The sequence below is a fragment of the Nerophis lumbriciformis genome, linkage group LG29 (assembly GCF_033978685.3).
Source record: "Nerophis lumbriciformis linkage group LG29, RoL_Nlum_v2.1, whole genome shotgun sequence".
Lineage (NCBI taxonomy): Eukaryota > Metazoa > Chordata > Actinopteri > Syngnathiformes > Syngnathidae > Nerophis > Nerophis lumbriciformis.
In genome coordinates this window covers 5,777,467-5,797,941 of record NC_084576.2, presented here as the reverse complement: position 1 = coordinate 5,797,941, position 20,475 = coordinate 5,777,467, and the positions used below count along the sequence as shown (strand labels likewise).

Here is a 20,475-nt window from a genome sequence, read left to right as displayed (position 1 = left end):
TTCTTATATTAGCATGCGAACCTTAGCATGCTAACCTTTTATGCTTGCTGTTTAGCAAATGATGTATGTTTACACCTAAAATAGTGTATTTAATACTTAACCTAACTTGTCATATGTCATCATGCTAATGTTAGCATGCTAACCTTTAATGCTTGCTGTTCAGCTAATTATGTATGTTTGCACCTAAAATAGTGCATTTAATACTTAACTTGTCATATGTCATCATGCTAATGTTGGCATGCTAGCTAGTCAGCTAATTTAGTATAATAACACCTAAAAAATAGTGCATTTTATTTCTTGGCGCCATTTTAGAAGTATGCTAACTTGTCCTATGCCGTCAAGCTTTTCAACTCATTTGTTTGTTTATCGCTAAAAATTCTGAATTTTGAGACATGGCGCTATCTTAGAAGTACGGTAACTTGTCTCATGTCATCGTGCTAATGTTTTATGTTCGCTTTTTAGCTAATTTTGTGTATTCATCCCTAATAATAATACATTTTGAAACTTGACGCCGTCTTAGAAGTATCAGCATGCTAACCTTAGCATGCTAAGGTTTTATGTTTGCTCTTCAGCGGATTTTGTATGTTTACAGCTAAAATTAATGCATTTTAATACTTGCCGCTAACTTAGAAGTACTTTAACTTATCTTATGTCATCATGTTAACGTTAGCATGCTAGCGCTTTGTTAGCGTTTCAACTAATTTTGTATGTTTACACCTAAAAAATAGTGCATTTTAATATTTGGCGCCATCTTGTAAGTATGCTAACTTACCTTATGTCATCATGCTAGCATTAGCATGCTAGCACTATATGCTAGCTTTTGAGCTAATTTTGCATGTTTACATCTAAAAATAGTGCATTTTAATACTTGGCGCTATCTAAGAAGTATACTACTTCGTCCTATGTCATCATGCTAACCTTAGCATGCTAAAGTGTTATGTTAGCTTTTTTACAAATTTTGTATGTTTACATCTAAAAATAGTGCATTTTAATACTTGGCGCTATCTTAGAAGTACGGTAACTTGTCCTATGTCAGGGGTAGGGAACCTATGGCTCTAGAGCCAGATGTGGCTCTTTTGATGACTGCATCTGGCTCTCAGATAATTCTTAGCTGACATTGCTTAACACGATAAGTAATGAATAATTGTTAAACAGTGTTAAAAATAACGTTCAAAATATAAAACATTTTCATGCATTTTAATCCATCCATCCGTTTTCTACCGCACCTGTTCAAGAAGTCGCATTAATGGTGAGAAGTATTTTATTTATTATTGGTTAGCTTCAGAATAACAATGTTATTAAAAAGAATAAGAGACTTATTATACTCTAAAAATGTTGGTCTTACTTAAAAATGCACGCATCTAGTTGTATTCAGCGTTAAATATTATATGGCTCTCACGGAAATACATTTTAAAATATTTGGTTTTCATGGCTCTCTCAGCCAAAAAGGTTCCCGACCCCTGTCCTATGTCAACATGCAATTGTTAGCATGCTAGCGCTTTATGCGAGCTTTTCAGCTAATGTTGTATGTTTACATGTAAACATAGTGCATTTTGATATTTGACGCTATCTTAGAAGTATACTAATTGGTCCTATGTCATCTTGCTAACCTTAGCATGCTAAAGTCTTACGTTAGCTTTTTAACTAATTTTGTATGTATACAGGTGTACATCTAAAAATAGTGCATTGTAATAATTGGCGCTATCTTAGAAGTATACTAATTTGTCCTATGTCACCTTGCAAACGTTGTATATTAGCTTTTTAACTAATTTTGTATGTTTGCACCTAAAATTAGTGCATTTTTAAACTTGGCGCTATCTTTGAGGTATACTAATTTGTCCTATGTCATCATGCTAACATTAGCAAGCTAGCGCTTTCTGCTAGCTTTTGAGCTAATTTTGTATGTTTACACCTAAAAATAGTGCATTTTAAGACTTGGCGCTATCTTAGAAGTATGCTAACTTGTCTTATGTCGTCATGCTCACGTTTTATGCTATCTTTTTAGCCAGCTGCGGGTCACAAGTCACACTTCAGGCACCATTTCCCCGAGACACTGGCGCACACGTCAACATAGTACCTCATTGTGTAAACGCACACTAGAGATGCGCGGATAGGCAAATATTTCATCCGCAACCGCATCAGAAAGTCGTCAACCATCCGCAATCCACCCGATCTAACATTTGATCAGAACTGCATCCGCCCGCCATCCGCCCGGTATATCTAATATAGACGATGCAAGGCATTAGTGAGGCACCTGCCAACTACTCCGGTTTTCCCGTAATTCGTACGGTTTTCATCAACCTATTCCAGGTTACGGGTGCAGTGATAAAAAATACGTTTTTTCTTTAATTTAAAAAAAAAAGGGTGAAAACTACGCGAATTGCACCTTGTGCAGACAAGATTTTTCGATCGGACACGGAGGAATTAGTGATGTAAAAGACCACTTTGGGACAAAAAAACACAAGTCTAATGCCGTTGCTAGCGATACAAGTGGAAAACTTTCAACGTTTTTCGTCGCCCAAACAGATTCTTTGGATGTGATAAATGCCGAAGTTTTATTTACGGAGGCAATAATTGAGCATGGACTTCCAATCGCACTGGCTGATCACATGGGACAGTTACATGTTTGTAATGCAACCTTTAAAAATCATTACGCGGTGATCGCGATCCCAAAAATAAACTTTTCTTGCATGATAATGTCCAGAAAAATTCGCTTTATATTACTATAGAGTCCTTTTAACGAATGAGTTTGATGGTTTATCACAAACCTTAAATGAAAGAAGTCCTTTCTTCTCCTGCACCTGCATGCACTTTGGCCTTGCTTCCTGTGTGGTGCGCAATCCTGTCGGCTGTATTTCACAGCACGACATACTGTTAAAAGTGTTTATACTATTTATGCTTTCAAGTCCAAGTTGAAGAAATCTTGTTAAATGTTGACAGCATAACTACCAAAATACAGAAGGATGTCCTTAATATTTTTGCAGTGCTATTTCTGTTGAAAAGTTCAAATGATTACATTAGAGATGTGATGTGCCACTTTTCAAGTGTCTGATGGCTTAAATTAATTTTCATTAATTTTTCATATTTTGAATTCTTTTGAAAGGCTTACAAAAAAACTACATTTGAATTGTAATTCCATGCTATTGACAGGACTATTAATTTTAATGAAGTTAGCTTACCATGTTTACAGTATGATAATTGTGATAGAAATGTGAATTTCGGGGGGTGGCGGGCAGGTAAGCTGCTTACCTGCTGCGCGTGACGCCGGCCGCGGCGAAGGCGGACGAGGCGGGGTGTCGGTGCGGTGGGCGCGGTAGTGACCCTGGACATGCGTCGGGCCCTTCTCGCGGATCGCCTCAGCTACGGCTCCCGGTGGGGCCCTCTCGGGGGAAGGGGCCTCGGTCCCGGACACCGGCGAGGCGTCCCTTCTCCGCTCCGTAAAAGTGTCCATCTCTTTTCTTTTTTTTTCTTCTGTTGTGGCATATGCAGCAGGTGCCTGCTCGTTTTTCGTACGTGGGTAACAACATTTAACTATGTGTATATATTTCCGAATTGGTTTAACTGCCACCCGCAAAAAAAAAAAAAAAAAAAAATCTAATTCATCCGCCCGACCCGACCCGCACGCGGATAAAATCTTATTTTTTTAAATTTCATCCGCCCGATCCGCGGATAATCCGCGGACTCCGCGGTTGTGCCCGCAAACCGCGCATCTCTAACGCACACACAATTAACGCCTGCATTCCGACGGCCTGTGTGTGAAAAGCACCTGGTCACCTGACTTACCAGAGCAACACTACTTGACAAGTATTGTAATCGCACTAAAAACTCAACTTATCTAGGCCGCTCTGACCCGTCACGGCTCCTGTGACCTCGTCGCCACTGAGGAGCTCGCCTAATCAAAGCGCTGCTGAGTCAGTGAGCGTCAGCGCCCTCCTCCTTGTTTCCTTCTCTTGATGAAGAATAGATGTGAGTTTAATCATGTTTGTAATGAAAGGCAAATCCCAGACTAATTACATTAAAAGAGCTGTGATCTGACGCCCGGTGCCACAGCCAACATGTCGAGATATCATCCAGATTAGAGGCAGCGCTCCTTCATCACCCCACCTCGGCACCCCCATTTCCTTTGAGAGAAACGCTGGCTTTGCATCAAGCTTCTTTTCATAACCTCTCAAAAGAAACAAGCCATGGACATGACACAACGTCGATTTGTCCCGAAACCGACAGTACCAATGTGTATTTCGATACTTTTCCAAATAAACATCCATGTAAATATGTGCACAGCGGTATTTATATGACCCAATCCAGATTGAAATGACACTGCATCTTACTCGTAGCAAAATTGTTCTTTTTAGACCATATTAAAATATACTTTTTATTTCAAAGAACTAAATTAAGAACTTCCTCTGGGAAGCAATATCTTAAAGGCCTACTGAAATGCGATTTTCTTATTTAAACGGGGATAGCAGGTCCATTCTATGTGTCATACTTGATCATTTCGCGATATTGCCATATTTTTCCTGAAAGGATTTAGTAGAGAACATCGACGATAAAGTTCGCAACTTTTGGTCGCTGATAAAAAAAGCCTTGCCTGTACCGGAAGTAGCAGACGATATGCGCGTGACGTCACAGGTTGTGGAGCTCCTCACATCTGCACATTGTTTACAATCACGGCCGCCAGCAGCGAGAGCGATTTGGACCGAGAAAGCGACGATTTCCCCATTAATTTGAGTGAGGATGAAAGATTCGTGGATGAGGAAAGTGAGAGTGAAGGACTAGAGGGCAGTGGGAGCGATTCAGATAGGGAAGATGCTGTGAGAGGCGGGTGGGACCTGATATTCAGCTGGGAATGACTAAAACAGTAAATAAACACAAGACATACACAGGTAAAAGCCAGTAAATTAGAATATTTTGAAAAACTTGATTTATTTCAGTAATTGCATTCAAAAGGTGTAACTTGTACATTATATTTATTCATTGCACACAGACTGATGCATTCAAATGTTTATTTCATTTAATTTTGATGATTTGAAGTGGCAACAAATGAAAATCCTAAATTCCGTGTGTCACAAAATTAGAATATTACTTAAGGCTAATACAAAAAAGGGATTTTTAGAAAGTATGAAAATGAAAAATATGAGCATGTACAATACTCAATACTTGGTTGGAGCTCCTTTTGCCTCAATTACTGCGTTAATGCGGCGTGGCATGGAGTCGATGAGTTTCTGGCACTGCTCAGGTGTTATGAGAGCCCAGGTTGCTCTGATAGTGGCCTTCAACTCTTCTGCGTTTTTGGGTCTGGCATTCTGCATCTTCCTTTTCACAATACCCCACAGATTTTCTATGGGGCTAAGGTCAGGGGAGTTGGCGGGCCAATTTAGAACAGAAATACCATGGTCCGTAAAGCAGGCACGGGTAGATTTTGCGCTGTGTGCAGGCGCCAAGTCCTGTTGGAACTTGAAATCTCCATCTCCATAGAGCAGGTCAGCAGCAGGAAGCATGAAGTGCTCTAAAACTTGCTGGTAGACGGCTGCGTTGACCCTGGATCTCAGGAAACAGAGTGGACCGACACCAGCAGATGACATGGCACCCCAAACCATCACTGATGGTGGAAACTTTACACTAGACTTCAGGCAACGTGGATCCTGTGCCTCTCCTGTCTTCCTCCAGACTCTGGGACCTCGATTTCCAAAGGAAATGCAAAATGTGCATGGTTGGGTGATGGTTTGGGGTGCCATGTCATCTGCTGGTGTCGGTCCACTCTGTTTCCTGAGATCCAGGGTCAACGCAGCCGTCTACCAGCAAGTTTTAGAGCACTTCATGCTTCCTGCTGCTGACCTGCTCTATGGAGATGGAGATTTCAAGTTCCAACAGGACTTGGCGCCTGCACACAGCGCAAAATCTACCCGTGCCTGCTTTACGGACCATGGTATTTCTGTTCTAAATTGGCCCGCCAACTCCCCTGACCTTAGCCCCATAGAAAATCTGTGGGGTATTGTGAAAAGGAAGATGCAGAATGCCAGACCCAAAAACGCAGAAGAGTTGAAGGCCACTATCAGAGCAACCTGGGCTCTCATAACACCTGAGCAGTGCCAGAAACTCATCGACTCCATGCCACGCCGCATTAACGCAGTAATTGAGGCAAAAGGAGCTCCAACCAAGTATTGAGTATTGTACATGCTCATATTTTTCATTTTCATACTTTTCAGTTGGCCAACATTTCTAAAAATCCCTTTTTTGTATTAGCCTTAAGTAATATTCTAATTTTGTGACACACGGAATTTTGGATTTTCATTTGTTGCCACTTCAAATCATCAAAATTAAATGAAATAAACATTTGAATGCATCAGTCTGTGTGCAATGAATAAATATAATGTACAAGTTACACCTTTTGAATGCAATTACTGAAATAAATCAAGTTTTTCAAAATATTCTAATTTACTGGCTTTTACCTGTACTTCCTGACTTTATAAACATATGAATTTTAAAAAAAAAGGAAAAAAGATTTGGTGACGATAAAAAATGACGATGTAATCATAGTACTATCGACTAGATACACTATTGTACTTGGTATCATTACAGTGGATGTCAGGTGTAGATCTACCCATGGCATTTGTTTACATTCAGGCGCGCTAGCTTTTGTTAGCGGTGACACCGGTTAGCTATTGTATCCTCCTACGGTGTGTAGTGAAGCATGTTTAGCTATTCCTCATCCTCCAGTGATAATGGTACATGTAAGAAACATACATTATTTGTCGCCATGGAGACAAGGATTAGTGATTTAGAAGTAGCTAAAACACTGCCGACTGTGGATGGATGTTAGTTGCCAGCTAGCTAGCCATGTCTTAAAGCACCTCTTCCTGAGGGTGTTTCAGTGTTATAACTTCACCTTTATCTTTACTTTTTAGGCCAAAATGCGTCCATTCTCCCTTTTCTGTCTACTAGAGATGCGCGGATAGGCAAATATTTCATCCGCAACCGCATCAGAAAGTCGTCAACCATCCGCCATCCACCCGATGTAACGTTTGATCAGAACTGCATCCGCCCGCCATCCGCCCGGTATATCTAATATAGACGATGCAAGGCATTAGTGAGGCACCTGCCAACTACTCCGGTTTTCCCGTAATTCGTACGGTTTTCATCAACCTATTCCGGGTTACGGGTGCAGTGATAAAAAATACGGTTTTTCATTAATTTAAAAAAAAAAGGGTGAAAACTACGCGAATTGCACCTTGTGCAGACAAGATTTTTCGATCGGACACGGAGGAATTAGCGATGTAAAAGACAACTTTGGGACAAAAAAACACAAGTCTAATGCCGTTGCTAGCGATACAAGTGGAAAACTTTCAACGTTTTTCGTCGCCCAAACAGATTCTTTGGATGTGATTAAATGCCGAAGTTTTATTTACGGAGGCAATAATTGAGCATGGACTTCCAATCGCACTGGCTGATCACATGGGACAGTTACATGTTTGTAATGCAACCTTTGAAAATCATTACGCGGTGATCGCGGTCCCAAAAATAAACTTTTCTTGCATGATAATGTCCAGAAAAATTCGCTTTATATTACTATAGAGTCCTTTTAACGAATGAGTTTGATGGTTTATCACAAACCTTAAATGAAAGAAGTCCTTTCTTCTCCTGCACCTGCATGCGCTTTGGCCTTGCTTCCTGTGTGGTGCGCAATCCTGTCGGCTGTATTTCACAGCACGACATACTGTTAAAAGTGTTTATACTATTTATGCTTTCAAGTCCAAGTTGAAGAAATCTTGTTAAATGTTGACAGCATAACTACCAAAATACAGAAGTATGTCCTTAATATTTTTGCAGTGCTATTTCTGTTGAAAAGTTCAAATGATTACATTAGAGATGTGATGTGCCACTTTTCAAGTGTCTGATGGCTTAAATTAATTTTCATAAATTTTTCATATTTTGAATTCTTTTGAAAGGCTTACAAAAAAACTACATTTGAATTGTAATTCCATGCTATTGACAGGACTATTAATTTTAATGAAGTTAGCTTACCATGTTTACAGTATGATAATTGTGATAGAAATGTGAATTTTAGGCACAGAATATTTTTTACAATTGAACAAGGCAGTAGATTATACAAGCTTGGACAGAAAGTTAATAATGACACCAATTTTTTTTTTAATGGAATTGTTTAGTACTGTTTTACCATTTGTTTACTGTAAAAAGTGTTTATACTGTTTATACTTTCAATTAACAAATTGAAGTCTTGTGAAAGGTTGACAGGATAACTGGCATTAACTGTCAAAATAATTTCAAACTATTGAAGTTAGCTTACAGAATAAACATGTCAATCAACCCATATGATTTTTGCTGTAATATTTTTGTTTTGAAAAGTCACTGTGACTGATAGAAAAGTGATGGTTTTAGCAACATTTTAACCTGTCTGAATGCTAATAATCATTTTGCGTCGGGGGGCGAAGCCCTGAACCCTCCACCAGGACTTTGTCCTGGACCTACCGGGGCCTGCGGCCCCTGGACCCTGGCTACTAGGTTTTTCTGATTTCAAAAGTTGGCAGGTATGGTGAGGTTATAAAGCTTTTGCCTGTTAAAGAAAGGAGACTGATCCAATGCAGTACAGTCTTTCGCGTGCCACGCTGTCACGACCCAGACGCACACCAGTGCGCAATCATATGGGAGCCGCGCTGAGCGCACTGCGCGCGGAGTGACCCCTGTTACGCGCCCCCGGCAACAGGGGTGGCGGGCAGGTAAGCTGCGCGGGCGGAGCGCGCGGAGTGACCCATGTTACGAGCCCCCGGCCACGGGGGTGGCGGGCAGGTAAAGCTGCTTACCTGCTGCGCGTGACGCCGGCCGCGGCGAAGGCGGACGAGGCGGGGTGTCGGTGCGGTGGGCGCGGTAGTGACCCTGGACGTGCGTCGGGCCCTTCTCGCGGATCGCCTCAGCTACGGCTCCCGGTGGGGCCCTCTCGGGGGAAGGGGCCTCGGTCCCGGACCCCGGCGAGGCGTCCCTTCTCCGCTCCGTAAAAGTGTCCATCTCTTTTCTTTTTTTTTCTTCTGTTGTGGCATATGCTGCAGGTGCCTGCTCGTTTTTCGTATGTGGGTAACAACATTTAACTATGTATATATATTTCCGAATTGGTTTAACTGCCACCCGCAAAAAAAAAAAAAAAAAAAAAATATCTAATTGATCCGCCCGACCCGACCCGCGAGCGGATAAAATCTTATTTTTTTAAATTTCATCCGCCCGATCCGCGGATAATCCGCGGACTCCGCGGTTGTGCCCGCAAACCGCGCATCTCTACTGTCTACACACTGTGTCTACTTGTAAGTACTCCGTGTGTGCGCGCTGCCGAACATGCTCGTCTGCTCGTAAAACCAGCAATGTCATGACGTGTCGACGCGCCGTAATGCCCGTTAAAAAAAAAGAAGAAAAAAAAGATGGCGAACCGGTACTTTTCAGAGTATAGTACTGTTTTTTATTTATTAGTACTGCGTTACTATACTAGTAGCGGTATACCGTGCAACCCTAATACACACACGTACCCTGATCACATATGAAGTATTCATGGTCAAATCCCACACATGCTGAGGAGTAACGAGCAGCGGTGCTGGTGAGACGAGCGTCAAGGTGTCGCGGGATGTGGCCGCAGGTGGCGGCGGAGCTGGGCGCGCTGGCGCAACGCTGCCGTGGTGGGGCGCTGCGGTGTCACGGCCGAAGTGGTGCGACATGGCGGGTTAGCGCCACACTTCCAACGTTGCCCCTGGCAACCTTGATTACGGAGGTAATACAATTGCTTTTGTGATGATGAGGTTTTTTTTCTTCTGCTCCTGCCCACCACCAGGAGCGCTGAGCGCTAATGATGAAAGAACACTTGTCACCTGCTGTTTTTCCTCCACAGATCGCTTTCTCGCAGCACAGTAACTTCATGGACCTGGTCCAGTTCTTTGTCACCTTCTTCAGGTGAGCACAGTACACAACACGAGTGTTTACACTGCAGATCTTAACACCAGCATCTGCAAAATGTATTTCATTCCATCTCGCCAAGGGACACTACTATAGAAAGTCAACTGTACTTTAGAGTAGTCAGTGTACAGCTTGTATGGCAGTAAAGGTTTTCTATCCACTGAAAAGGAGTCACCACTAATGTCTGAAAAGCGAGTTGGGATAATTGTCTTGCCTACAAGTCACGCATGCTCGCAGGTGAACAGGTGTTCTGTCCAATTTGGCTGCTTCCTCGGAAAAAGCAGTGTTAATTTTGTTGACTCAAGAATTTTCGTCTTAATTCTCCTCTAAAGTAGGACAACGACGAATCAAAACAAACGCACGTTGACGGAAATTGACAATTAAGTAGACAAATAAAAACGAGATCATATTTAATTTTTTCTTTTGGCGGGTGGGACAAGTTAGGAATCTATCCAATCACACGCCAGTGTGGGAGAGGGACAGGGAGCCAATCAGAACGACTGTTCTGATATGGCATTCAACAATAAAATGGTGTAGCAAGCCAGCCACAATTAAATGATGCGGCAGGTCACAATGAAATAATGTGGCGGTCAACAATAAAATGCTGTGGCTGGCCAGGATACATTGACGTGGGGGGCCACAATAAGGTGCTGTGGTTCGCCAGGATACATTAACGTGGCGGGCCACATTTTTAGATTTAGATTAGATTTATTGGTCCCCTTGGGGAAATTCATTGTCACTGCCGTACATTTAAACACTAGACATTACACATCACACAAAAAAAAATAACAAAAAGACATCATACATGACTAACACACATTTACAGGCTTGTCAGACAGGTCGGCCGGGCCTGCTGTTAAGGGCGGCTATAGCTGCAGGGATCAGGCTTTTCCTGAGGCGGGCCCTCCGGAATTTGATTGTTCTGTACCTGCGCCCTGATGGTAGTGGGATGATGTATTGGTGTAGTGGGTGAGTGATATCCTGAACTATTGTTTTTGCCAGTCGGGTGATGGACCTGTGGTTTATGTCTGAAATGTTGGGTGTGGGTAGGCCGATGATTTTAGCTGCTATGTTTGTAATGCGTGTGAGTTTGGTCCGGTTGGTTACAGAAAGCATGGTGAAAAAACATGTGGAACAGTACAGAAGGATGGGTTGAACAATGCTTTGGTAAAGTAATAACAGGAGATGAGGTGCAACGTATAGTCCTTTAAGTTTCCGGATGGCTGACAGTCTTTGTTGACTTCTTTTTTGAATGTCCGTGGTGTGTTGATCAATGGTGAGTTTATTGTCCAAGGTTATGCCCAGGTATTTAAAAGTGTCAACTGTTTTAACTGTTTGTGTGTTTATGATGATGGGGTTCTGAGGTGAGGGGGGGTTGAACCATATTTCTTTTGTTTTATTGACATTGATTTCCAGATAACTGGCTGTGCATGACTCTGTGAAATGTTTGACTGTGTTATGATAGTCCAGGGTGGATTGACTGTTGGAGAGGAGTGCGAGAATGGCTGTGTCATCTGAGTATTTTAAGTATGTTGTGGTGGGTGAGATGCTACGGCAGTCATTGGTGTAGAGTGTGGACAGGAAAGGGCTCAACACACATCCCTGTGGGACCCCGGTGTTGATGGTAAGCATTGGGGATGTGTTTGAGCCCACCCTTACTGCTTGCAATCGGTCGGTGAGGAAGTTGTGGGTGAGGTGGATCAGCTGAGGGGGGATGTTGAGCTGGTGTAGTTTCCGGATCAGTAGATGCTTCTGTAGGGAGTTGAAGGCGGAGCTGAAGTCCACGAAGAGGATCCTGGCAAAGTTGCCTGGGGAGTCCAGATGCTGGAGGAGGAGATGCAGCAGGCAGGCCACAGCATCCTCTGTGCCCCTCCTGGCCCTGTAGGCAAATTGGAGGGGGTCCAGGTGTGGGGTGACAACTGGAAGGATGTTGTGAAGCAGCAGTTTCTCCAGGCACTTCATAATTATGGATGTGAGGGCTATGGGGCGGTAATGGTTGAGTTCTGTGGGTCTGGATTTTTTCGGTACTGGGATGATGGTTGCAGTTTTCCACAATGTAGGTATTGTTGCAGTCCAGTAGCTTTCACAGAAGAGTGAGTGTAGGATAGGGGAGAGCTCTATGGCACAGTCCCTGATCACCCTGGCTGGAATGCCATCAGGCCCTGGTGCCTTGCCTGGCTTGCAGCGGCTCAGCTGGCGCCGTACTTCCTCCTCTGTGAAGGGGGCCGGTTCCTCGGGGTCTGGTGGTGGTAGGGCTCTCAGCAGGTCCTGACACTCTGATGAAAAGTCCAATTTATCAAAGCGGGTAAAAAATATGTTCAGGTCTTTAGAGAGGGTTTCTGGGTCACTGACAGTGCATGATGTTTTTGTTTGGCATCCTGTCAGGGTTTTCACCTTCTGAAATGCCTGCTTGGTGTTCATGTTGCTGAATTCAGTTTCCAGTTTGTTTTTGTACTTCAGTTTTGCTTTAAATACCTCGTTTTTTAAATTCCTATTTTTTGTCTTGAGGCTGGCCCAGTCCTGTTGCTTGAAGGATTTATGTTTTTCCTTCAGGCTCTTTTTTAATTGTGGGGTGATCCATGGTTTGGAGTTGGGATAAATATGTATTGTTTTGGTTGGAATTGTGGAGCTGATGCAGAATTTGATGTAGTCTGTGATGACAGAGACCCTGTCATTCAGACTACCATCAAAAATGTCCCAGTCAGTACAAGCTAGGGCGCCTTGGAGTTGAGTGGTGGCGTCCTCCGTCCACTGGGGGGCACTGCTGCAGTGCGGTTTGTGGCGTTTTAGTTCCTGCTTGTATGACGGAAGTAAACAGATGACGTTGTGGTCGGCAGCTCCGAGCGGAGGATATGAACGGGCACGGAAGGCATCGGTGATGTTCCCGTAGCATAAGTCCAATATGTTTCCCCTTCTTGTTGGAATGTCCACATACTGTTCGAAAGATGGTAAAACATTGTCCAGTCTGCATCCGTTAAAGTCCCCCAAATAAAATGATGTGGCAGGACACAATAAAATGAGATAGCGGGTCACTATAAAATAGCGAACTATGTATTTATATAGCGCTTTTCTCTAGTGATTAAAAGCGCCTTACATAGTGAAAGCCATGACCTAAGTTACATTTAAAGTAGTGTGGGTGGCACTGGCAGCAGGTGGGTAAAGTGTCTTGCTCGAAGACACAACGGAGGTGACGAGGATGGCGGAAGCGGGGATCGAACCTGGAACCCTCAAGTTGCTGGCACGGCCACTCTACCAACCGAGCCACGAGCCAACAATTAAATGTCATGGCGGGCCTCGATAAAATAAAGTGGCATTCAACAATAAATCATTTTGTTGACGAAAAAAATTTGCGGTGGGAAATGATTAGTACAGGTAAAAGCCAGTAAATTAGAATATTTTGAAAAACTTGATTTATTTCAGTAATTGCATTCAAAAGGTGTAACTTGTACATTATATTTATTCATTGCACACAGACTGATGCATTCAAATGTTTATTTCATTTAATTTTGATGATTTGAAGTGGCAACAAATGAAAATCCAAAATTCCGTGTGTCACAAAATTAGAATATTACTTAAGGCTAATACAAAAAAGGGATTTTTAGAAATGTTGGCCAACTGAAAAGTATGAAAATGAAAAATATGAGCATGTACAATACTCAATACTTGGTTGGAGCTCCTTTTGCCTCAATTACTGCGTTAATGCGGCGTGGCATGGAGTCGATGAGTTTCTGGCACTGCTCAGGTGTTATGAGAGCCCAGGTTGCTCTGATAGTGGCCTTCAACTCTTCTGCGTTTTTGGGTCTGACATTCTGCATCTTCCTTTTCACAATACCCCACAGATTTTCTATGGGGCTAAGGTCAGGGGAGTTGGCGGGCCAATTTAGAACAGAAATACCATGGTCCGTAAACCAGGCACGGGTAGATTTTGCGCTGTGTGCAGGCGCCAAGTCCTGTTGGAACTTGAAATCTCCATCTCCATAGAGCAGGTCAGCAGCAGGAAGCATGAAGTGCTCTAAAACTTGCTGGTAGACGGCTGCGTTGACCCTGGATCTCAGGAAACAGAGTGGACCGACACCAGCAGATGACATGGCACCCCAAACCATCACCCAACCATGCAAATTTTGCATTTCCTTTGGAAATCGAGGTCCCAGAGTCTGGAGGAAGACAGGAGAGGCACAGGATCCACGTTGCCTGAAGTCTAGTGTAAAGTTTCCACCATCAGTGATGGTTTGGGGTGCCATGTCATCTGCTGGTGTCGGTCCACTCTGTTTCCTGAGATCCAGGGTCAACGCAGCCATCTACCAGCAAGTTTTAGAGCACTTCATGCTTCCTGCTGCTGACCTGCTCTATGGAGATGGAGATTTCAAGTTCCAACAGGACTTGGCGCCTGCACACAGCGCAAAATCTACCCGTGCCTGGTTTACGGACCATGGTATTTCTGTTCTAAATTGGCCCGCCAACTCCCCTGACCTTAGCCCCATAGAAAATCTGTGGGGTATTGTGAAAAGGAAGATGCAGAATGCCAGACCCAAAAACGCAGAAGAGTTGAAGGCCACTATCAGAGCAACCTGGGCTCTCATAACACCTGAGCAGTGCCAGAAACTCATCGACTCCATGCCACGCCGCATTAACGCAGTAATTGAGGCAAAAGGAGCTCCAACCAAGTATTGAGTATTGTACATGCTCATATTTTTCATTTCCATACTTTTCAGTTGGCCAACATTTCTAAAAATCCCTTTTTTGTATTAGCCTTAAGTAATATTCTAATTTTGTGACACACGGAATTTTGGATTTTCATTTGTTGCCACTTCAAATCATCAAAATTAAATGAAGTAAACATTTGAATGCATCAGTCTGTGTGCAATGAATAAATATAATGTACAAGTTACACCTTTTGAATGCAATTACTGAAATAAATCAAGTTTTTCAAAATATTCTAATTTACTGGCTTTTACCTGTATAGCGTTGCTCCTTGACAAGTTATGTTTTCTCAAGTCATGTTTCTATAAGATCTGAAAGTCATTTGCCAATTAGGCACATTGTGGAGATCAAATGACACAGCTGTCATTGTTGTCAAAAAGCTGGTCGGGGCTCGCCAGGCAATCACAATGCCGTCCACAGTCGCTGAAGGCGAGTGTTGTAACCCGCCCACCAAAGGCCACGGGCTAACGTTCCAGGTCATGTGACGTGAACAGACTAGTGGGTGTGAGCGCGCCGAGCCATGATGGATCTCTCCGGCCGTGTGCCGTCTCTTCAGGAACTGCTCTAATGTCTTATCGATTGAAGCGATGACTGAGAAAGATTTATTATGTCAAGTCCACATGATATCGGTCCTACACCGGCCCTTTCATTAGGCACAACCTCATTTCTTGCTTCAAACGCTACACATTTCAAATGGAGTCTGGAGTTGTGGTGTTGTTGTCATAAAACAAGTCCCACCCGCTCCCACCCCTGCTGTTTACGTCTCCAAGTCGCTGTGAGGCCTGATGTTCCAGAAAAATTCAGCCTCCCCCGAGAGTGAAACTTCCCGGCACTGTTATGGCGCACTGCGGCTGACATAAAAAAAAAAAAAAAAATAGAAGAAGCGTGTTTTCTGCGGGGAGCCTGCATGCGACGCGGATGCCTGGCGTGTATTTTTAGCACGCCGGCGGTCCCCGGTGGGAAGCCGAGCACCGGTTGTTTAGCGCACCTGCAAGTGTCTTTCCAAATAGTTTCACAACTCAGTAGTTGTACCTGAGCACACTTACTTGACGCGGCACAGACGTTAGCTAAGCTACTACGACAAAATGTGACTGTAATGTTAGCGCTGTACATGGCCACGCTCGTGTCCACGAGGATTCCAAGTTATGATGGAATTTTACAGACATATCGTTCCAAAAATGAATTCCAATTTGACCTCAGTGGTTTTTGACGTTGGTTTCGAAGAGTCCCTGGCCCAACGGAAGGGAAGCGGTGCACTGTCAACATGGTGTACGGTGGGGGGGCGGTGTGCCGCTCACCTTGACTTGGAAGACCTCCTCCATCCTGCCTACATGTCTTCCTATTAAGAAGCAGTGCCTGGGGACTGTGGTGGGCTCCACTATCACTGGGGCTGAGCTTGTAAAGATGGTTCAAAAGCTTGGATGAGAGCCGCCCAAAGTTCTGGATGCTGTTTAGTTAACTAGACTCTGCAGAATTGCATGCTGGGGTGGTGGTGGTCCGTCTCTTTAAGAAGGTTGTGTTGCAACTATTATAGGATCACAGTTCTCCGTCTTCCTGGTCAGGTCTATTGTGCTGGAATGGAGGCTTTGACGGATCAATAGGAGCAGCGTGTCTGTATGACCGTATTCCGATCGGCGCGTGTGAGAAAAAAAATTAATAAATAAGTGTATGTATATATATATATATATATATATATATATATATATATATATATATATATACATATATATATATATATGTATATACTACCGTTCAAAAGTTTGGGGTCACCCAAAGAATTTTGTGTTTTCCATGAAAAGTCACACTTATTCACCACCATACGTTGTGAAATGAATAGAAAATAGAGTCAAGACATTGACAAGGTTAGAAATAATGATTTGTATTTGAAATAAGATTTTTTTTACATCAAACTTTGCTTTCGTCAAAGAATCCTCCATTTGCAGCAATTACAGCATTGCAGACCTTTGGCATTCTAGCTGTTAATTTGTTGAGGTAATCTGGAGAAATTGCACCCCACGCTTCTAGAAGCAGCTCCCACAAGTTGGATTGGTTGGATGGACACTTCTTGCGTACCATACGGTCAAGCTGCTCCCACAACAGCTCAATGGGGTTCAGATCTGGTGACTGCGCTGGCCACTCCATTACCGATAGAATACCAGCTGCCTGCTTCTTCTCTAAATAGTTCTTGCACAATTTGGAGGTGTGTTTTGGGTCATTGTCCTGTTGTAGGATGAAATTGGCTCCAATCAAGCGCTGTCCACCGGGTATGGCATGGCGTTGCAAAATGGAGTGATAGCCTTCCTTATTCAGAATCCCTTTTACCTTGTACAAATCTCCCACCTTACCAGCACCAAAGCAACCCCAGACCATCACATTACCTCCACCATGCTTAACAGATGGCGTCAGGCATTCTTCCAGCATCTTTTCAGTTGTTCTGCGTCTCACAAACGTTCTTCATTGTGATCCAAACACCTCAAACTTGGATTCATTCGTCCACAACACTTTTTTCCAGTCTTCCTCTGTCCAATGTCTGTGTTCTTTTGCCCATCTTAATCTTTTTCTTTCATTGGCCAGTCTCAGATATGGCTTTTTCTTTGCCACTCTGCCATGAAGCCCAGAATCCCGCAGCCACCTCTTCACTGTAGATGTTGACACTGGTGTTCTGCGGGTACTATTTAATGAAGATGCCAGTTGGGGACCTGTGAGGCGTTTGTTTCTCAAACTAGAGACTCTAATGTACTTATCTTCTTGCTCAGTTGTGCAACACGGCCTCCCACTTCTTTTTCTACTCTGGTTAGAGCCTGTTTGTGCTGTCCTCTGAAGGGAGTAGTACACACCGTTGTAGGAAATCTTCAATTTCTTAGCAATTTCTCGCATGGAATAGCCTTAATTTCTAAGAACAAGAATAGACTGTCGAGTTTCAGATGAAAGTTCTCTTTTTCTGGCCATTTTGAGCGTTTAATTGACCCCACAAATGTGATGCTCCAGAAACTCAATCTGCTCAAAGGAAGGTCAGTTTTGTAGCTTCTGTAACAAACTAAACTGTTTTCAAATGTGTGAACATGATTGCACAAGGGTTTTCTGATCATCAATTAGCCTTCTGAGCCAATGAGCAAACACATTGTACCATTAGAACACTGGAGTGATAGTTGCTGGAAATGGGCCTCTATACACCTATGTAGATATTGCACCAAAAACCAGACATTTGCAGCTAGAATAGTCATTTACCACATTAGCAATGTATAGAGTGTATTTCTTTAAAGTTAAGACTAGTTTAAAGTTATCTTCATTGAAAAGTACAGTGCCTTTCCTTCTAAAATAAGGACATTTCAATGTGACCCCAAACTTTTGAACGGTAGTGTATATATATATATGTGTGTATATATATGTGTGTGTGTGTATTTAGATGTGTGTGAAGCAGGAACCCTCTACTGCAGACGTGGGCAAATTAAGGCCCGGGCCCGTTGAGCTTTTCAATCTGGCCCGCCGGACATTCCCAAATAATTGTTTTAGATGTTTAAGATGGAAAGTGTAGCTGCCATTATGATGTGCAGTGATGTTTTCTAATGAGTCTTCAACTATACTAAGTCTTTCACTGCTTGGAATCTGTATCATATACTAGTTACTATGGTCATCTAATTAGTTACTATTTTCATCTAATTAGTTACTTTTGTCACTATGAGATATCTCAGAACCCTTCGCGTTCATATTTCACTGTTTGTTGCATTTTGGTTGATTGTAAAATATGTTGTCAATATTCAGTGTTTTATCCTTCATAGTTTGTATTGTAAATCCCACATTCTTTATTTTCTGGGTGTCTCATTCAGTAAAAAAATGTCAAATTCCATTCCGTTTTTTAAGGCGGTCTGTCATAACGTTTTTAGCTTTCAATCATTATTGTGAGGTTTTGTATTAGTGTTCCTAAAAATAGATATACCGGCCCCCAGACACACTTTTTTTTTTATCTAAATCTGGCCCCCCGAGTCAAATAATTGCCCAGGCCTGTTCTACTGGCTGTCTGTTTACGACTTGTCTGTACAGTGATTTGAACGTGTCACAAAAGTCACGTGTAAACAGACTGATTACACACTCAGATTGATATACAGACACACACACGTAAAGTAGATTACACACACACAGATTGATATACAGACAAACACACATGAAGTGGATTACACACTCAGATTGATATACAGACACACACATGTGAAGTGGATTACACACACACAGATTGATATACAGACGCACACATGTGAAGTGGATTACACACACACAGATTGATGTACAGACACAAACACAAAGTGGATTACACACACAGATTGATATACAGACACACATACATGAAGTAAATTACACGCACAGATTGATATACAGACAAACACATGAAGTGGATTACACACTCAGATTGATATACAGACACACACATGTGAAGTGGATTACACACACACAGATTGATATACAGACACACACACATGAAGTGGATTACACACTCAGATTGATATACAGACACACACATGTGAAGTGGATTACACACACACAGATTGATATACAGACACACACACATGAAGTGGATTACACACTCAGATTGATATACAGACACACACATGTGAAGTGGATTACACACACACAGATTGATATACAGACGCACACATGTGAAGTGGATTACACACACACAGATTGATATACAGACAAACACACATGAAGTGGATTACACACTCAGATTGATATACAGACACACACATGTGAAGTGGATTACACACACACAGATTGATATACAGACGCACACATGTGAAGTGGATTACACACACACAGATTGATGTACAGACACAAACACAAAGTGGATTACACACACAGATTGATATACAGACACACATACATGAAGTAAATTACACGCACAGATTGATATACAGACAAACACATGAAGTGGATTACACACTCAGATTGATATACAGACACACACATGTGAAGTGGATTACACACACACAGATTGATGTACAGACACACCCACAAAGTGGATTACACACACAGATTGATATACAGACATAAATACATGAAGTGGATTACACACACAGATTGATATACAGACACACACACATGAAGTAGATTACACGCACAGATTGATATACAGACACACACACATGAAGTGGATTACATACACAGATTGTTATACAAACACACAGACATGAATTTAATTACACACACAGAGATTGATATGCAGACACACACATTAGTACACACACACGTGAATTGGATTACACACAGATTGATCTACAGACACACACGAGTACACACCCACGTCAAGTGGATTGCACACACAGATTGATATTCAGACACATACATTAGTATACACACACGTGAATTGGACTATACACACTCATATTGATATACAGACACACACGTGTGAATTGAATTACACACACACACACACACACGTTAGTACACCCACACACACACGTAAATTGGATTATACACACCCATATTGACATACAGACATACGTGTTAATTGAATTACACACACACACACGTAAACTGGATTTTACACACCCATATTGATATCCAGCACACACGTGTGATTTGGATTACACACACAGAAGGAAATTGCTATACCCACCCATTAGTACACACACAGATTGATATACAGACACACACGTTGGTACAAACACACACACATTGTTTACACGCACGCACACACAGATTGATATACAGACACACACGTTAGTACATCCACACACATGTAAATTGGATTACACACACACAGATTGATGTACAGACACACATGTTAGTACACACTCACGTAAATTAGATTACACACCCACAGATTGA

General features: G+C 42.5%; 1 protein-coding gene across 1 annotated transcript in view; it reads left to right on the top strand.

Moving 5' to 3' along the window:
• atrn (attractin) overlaps positions 1-20,475 on the top strand; it is a 323,662-nt gene that overhangs the window by 182,068 nt on the left and 121,119 nt on the right. Inside the window, exon 25 of the mRNA XM_061925143.1 lies at positions 9,887-9,948. Coding sequence (XP_061781127.1) covers positions 9,887-9,948 — 62 coding nt within the window. The remainder of the gene's footprint in view (positions 1-9,886; positions 9,949-20,475) is intronic.